Source organism: Nannospalax galili, unplaced genomic scaffold, assembly GCF_000622305.1.
Source record: "Nannospalax galili isolate Female #2095 unplaced genomic scaffold, S.galili_v1.0 scaffold544, whole genome shotgun sequence".
In the NCBI taxonomy this organism is placed as follows: Eukaryota; Metazoa; Chordata; class Mammalia; order Rodentia; family Spalacidae; genus Nannospalax; species Nannospalax galili.
Genome location: NW_008350320.1, coordinates 110,818 through 114,714, shown reverse-complemented (window position 1 = coordinate 114,714; position 3,897 = coordinate 110,818). Strand labels below are relative to the sequence as shown.

General features: G+C 32.9%; 1 protein-coding gene across 1 annotated transcript; it reads right to left on the bottom strand.

The window, feature by feature from the left end:
• Window positions 1-2,595: 2,595 nt before the first annotated feature.
• Window positions 2,596-3,540, bottom strand: LOC103745495 (olfactory receptor 7G2-like). Its single transcript, XM_008847420.2, has one exon. It carries the CDS (start codon window positions 3,532-3,534, stop codon window positions 2,596-2,598), a length of 939 nt encoding a protein of 312 aa, XP_008845642.1. The 5' UTR covers window positions 3,535-3,540.
• Between the last annotated feature and the right edge of the window lie 357 nt (window positions 3,541-3,897).

The window sequence follows — 3,897 nt, the reverse complement described above, 5'->3', positions numbered from 1 at the left end:
TTTGCATTCATCTGTTTCTGTACTAGTAATCAATCATCTACTGCTTCTCTCATGAGAGCTGAGAGATGTTCAAACGTATGAGTATAAAATTAAGAACTTAAGAGGATTTCTTAGTATGTACATTTAACAGAATAATTTTTTAGTGATGCTTGCTTTTCTGTTTAGAATTTCCCCACCATCTTTTCATTCTTTGTAGTAGAATATAAGTATACATTTATAATCTAATCAGTACATGATACATCATAGACTAAAATTTTGGATCATTATTACTGTTTCATCTTAAATATATTATGCATAATTTTATAGTATAATTAACATTATTCCATAAATTCTAAAATTGTTGGTTGGAAAAGCAATTAATCTTTTAGAGAATGTACCTTTGAAATTGTAATGAATATTGTTTAGGACTTGTAGTTACCACTGCAAATGTTACTTTATCTAATTGATGTGCTGGTATAATGTAGATATAAAATAAATGTATGTGAAGACACAGCAATTCTTTTTTTTCAAGTACAGCCACAAACACACAAATCAATAAATGAACTCATTCTTTATTGGTGAATTTGTGTCAAAGTAAAGAGATAGACTATTTTATAAAAGGTGCTAATCAATTCAAATTAATTTCAATTTCTGTGGCATAGCAAAGTCATAACTAAATTTTAGGCCTTAAGGGCCTCAGAAAATGTTAACTATACCATTTCTTCAGCAAAGACAATACAGGTTTTAATATCTAGACAGAGTCAACTTAGTCCAGAAAGAAAATATAGAGAAATAAAAAAATGATACAAAATAACCAACATGAGCATCTGAAAATAAAATTTTAAAATCATGGAAAATTAAAACTGTACCTCAAGACAAGATTAGGAACATACGCACTATATCATTCAAAGAGCATTTATTCAGTATATAACAATTTGATTTAATTAAAAATAGTCACATCATAGGAAAGGAAATTTTTGACACACTATGTATAACTCATGATTAAATTCACATTAAGAGAAATGTGAATTAAAGTCAATGTTTGTACTGATTTAATTGACCATGTACATGAAAATATTTGGAAGAGAAGAGATGGAAGACTAGGGGTTTCTGAAACAAAGCCGATTTGTGTGTGTGTGTGTGTGTGTGTGTGTATGTTACTTAGGAAAACACTGGAAATAACGAAAAATTAGAAATTCAGTGTGTTAGAGCTAATAACCACACACCAGTATAAAATTCTCTTTTATTTCCTTCAGAAAGCACAGAGAGCATTTCAATAGCATTACTTACCCTAATGAATACATATAGAAAAATTTTGCCACCATTAGAAAGTCCAACACCTTAAATGTCACCATGCATGTAGTTTCACACGTAGCATTCATAATAACTGAGTAACTGAAAAACAAAATATGTTTGAATTTTTAGTACAATGATAAGCATTGAAGGAAGATAAGGATGTTTTCCATTAAGTATTAATTTAAGAAGTTTTGCAAAAGTACATTTATTAAATAAATTGACTGGACATATCTCTAAGGCCGTTAGAATTAGATTACCGTACTTTTAAAATGAGACCTGATTGACTAATAGCATCAAACACTGGATAACTCAATCCAAAATCCATCTCCATGACTAATACAAATCCTGATTTACTTACTGACTTCTGATGTCTGTTTTTTATTGAATGATATTATTATAATTCTGTCAAGACATAAAATCCAGAAAAGGTCTCTTCTCTCAATTCTCTGGATCCTCATTATTTAATATTCAGTATTTATCATAAAATAAATCACCTTTTAAAGAGACAAATTTTTCATGCCTTTAGGATATACCAATCAGTTTAGAAGCTAGAATTAGTCTGGTAATTATACCTATGTTAAGCATCAGTGTATGAAAGAAAGGCCTGCATGTTTCCATCTTTGGTATTATGACAACTTAACATGTACATTTTCTGTAAACACCTGGGTGCCTTATGAGAACCAGTCCTATGGCAGTAAGACTTTATGGGGAAGAGAATGATGTTAAATTCAATATAATATGGTATATGAATATGCCAACCAAATAGTAATTTATATTTTTAGACTGAAGTCACATTCACTGTTCAATTTCAAGCATCGTGCATCTAAAATCACTTATATTTTTCAATGAAGAAAATGTTATTGATGATGACACTTAATATAATGGACACCCGTATTGTAACAGAAGGATAGTTTGTCATTAAGTGTCCACTTAATTTCTGAGAATTCAAACAACTATAGTTGAAATTTTCAGGGCACCAGAAATATCCACATAGATGGCAGTTTAAGTAGTAACCATACTCTGTATACATTAAGAACTTCAGATAATTTTGAGATATCAACAGAGAAAATATGACATGACAGCTACTAATTTAAGCTGCCGTTCTGTGTATTGTGAATAAAGGAACAGTGGTCCAAGAACTAAATTAATAAATGGAACATAACACAGATAATATGAAATAGTCAAAACTCAAGTCAAAGAATAAGTTATGATGCAATGTAGCTATTTTAGAAAAAAAGATATAGTGGCAGGGGAATCAAGTATTTTGGCTAAACAATATTTTAATTTCTCTGAAAATCCGCTTACATGGTAAAAGACATTTCACATTAGACAAGCTATTCTACTAACAAGTTTCTTTAAGGCCTCTTTCAAGTCTCTGTTCCTTAGACTATAAATAAATGGGTTGAGCAATGGAGGGACCACACTGTACATCACAGAAGCCACTGCAGTGTTTCTGAGAGAACTATTCAATGCAGAGCTAATGTACACACCAAAACCTGTTCCATAGAACAAGAAAACAAGAGAGAGACAAGAGGCACAGGTGGAAAAAGCTTTGTGCTTTCCTCCTGAGGGTGGCATTCTCAAGATTGAAGACACAATGTAGATGTATGACAGCAAGATTCCACAGACAGGACCACCCCCAAACACAAATGCTGCAACAAATATCAGAAGGTTATTCATAAATGTATCAGAACAGGCAAGCTTAATAATCTGAGCTAGTTCACAGAAGAAGTGGGGGATCTCTAGGTCTTTGCAGAAGGACAGGGCTAGCACCATCAGACTGCGGATCAGAGCATCAGCAATGCTAAAGAATTGAGAGACTAGCACCAGCAGGACACAGTAACAATGGTTCATGATGATAGTGTACCTCAGAGGTCTACAAATCGCCACATAGCGGTCATAGGCCATCACTGCAAGCAGAAAATTTTCCATACCACCAAAAATGGAGACAAAGCAGATTTGAGAAAGACATTGCATGTGAGTGATACTGTCATCCTGTGCTTCAATGTTCATCAGCATCTTTGGGATTGTGGTTGTGCTTAAACAGATATCATTAACGGACAGAAAGGAGAGGAACAAGTACATGGGTGTGTGGAGGTGAGAGCCAGAACTGATGGCTACTGTGATAAGCAAGTTTCCCAGAATTGTGACAAAATACATAGACAAGAACATGCTGAAGACAAGCGGCAATAGTTTATGATCATCAGTCAGTCCAAGGAGATGAAACTCTGTAGCAGTTGTTTGGTTTTTCAGTTCCATATTTCTGATGAGGACTTTGAAAAAGATGAACTAAAAATAAAATTGAACGCATGAACACCAGTGGCATGCAGAATCACTTAAGAATGTGTGAGAAGATGAGATATGATTTATTTTACTGGTAAACTCCTAGATTATTATTTTGGATTCACCTAATGCATAATAGTTTCTAATAGTACTTAAGGAATGCTCAAAACTTCCCATCAACATCATTGCAAAAAATATAGACAATGCCATAGTACTTTTAATGCCATAGTAATTTTGATTAAGAAGGAGCATATTTTTCAATAGAGGAAAATCAGACCTGTGCTTGTACAGACTATGATTCCAAGTAATAAAACTTGAGTAAATGTTGAATTGAGTAGG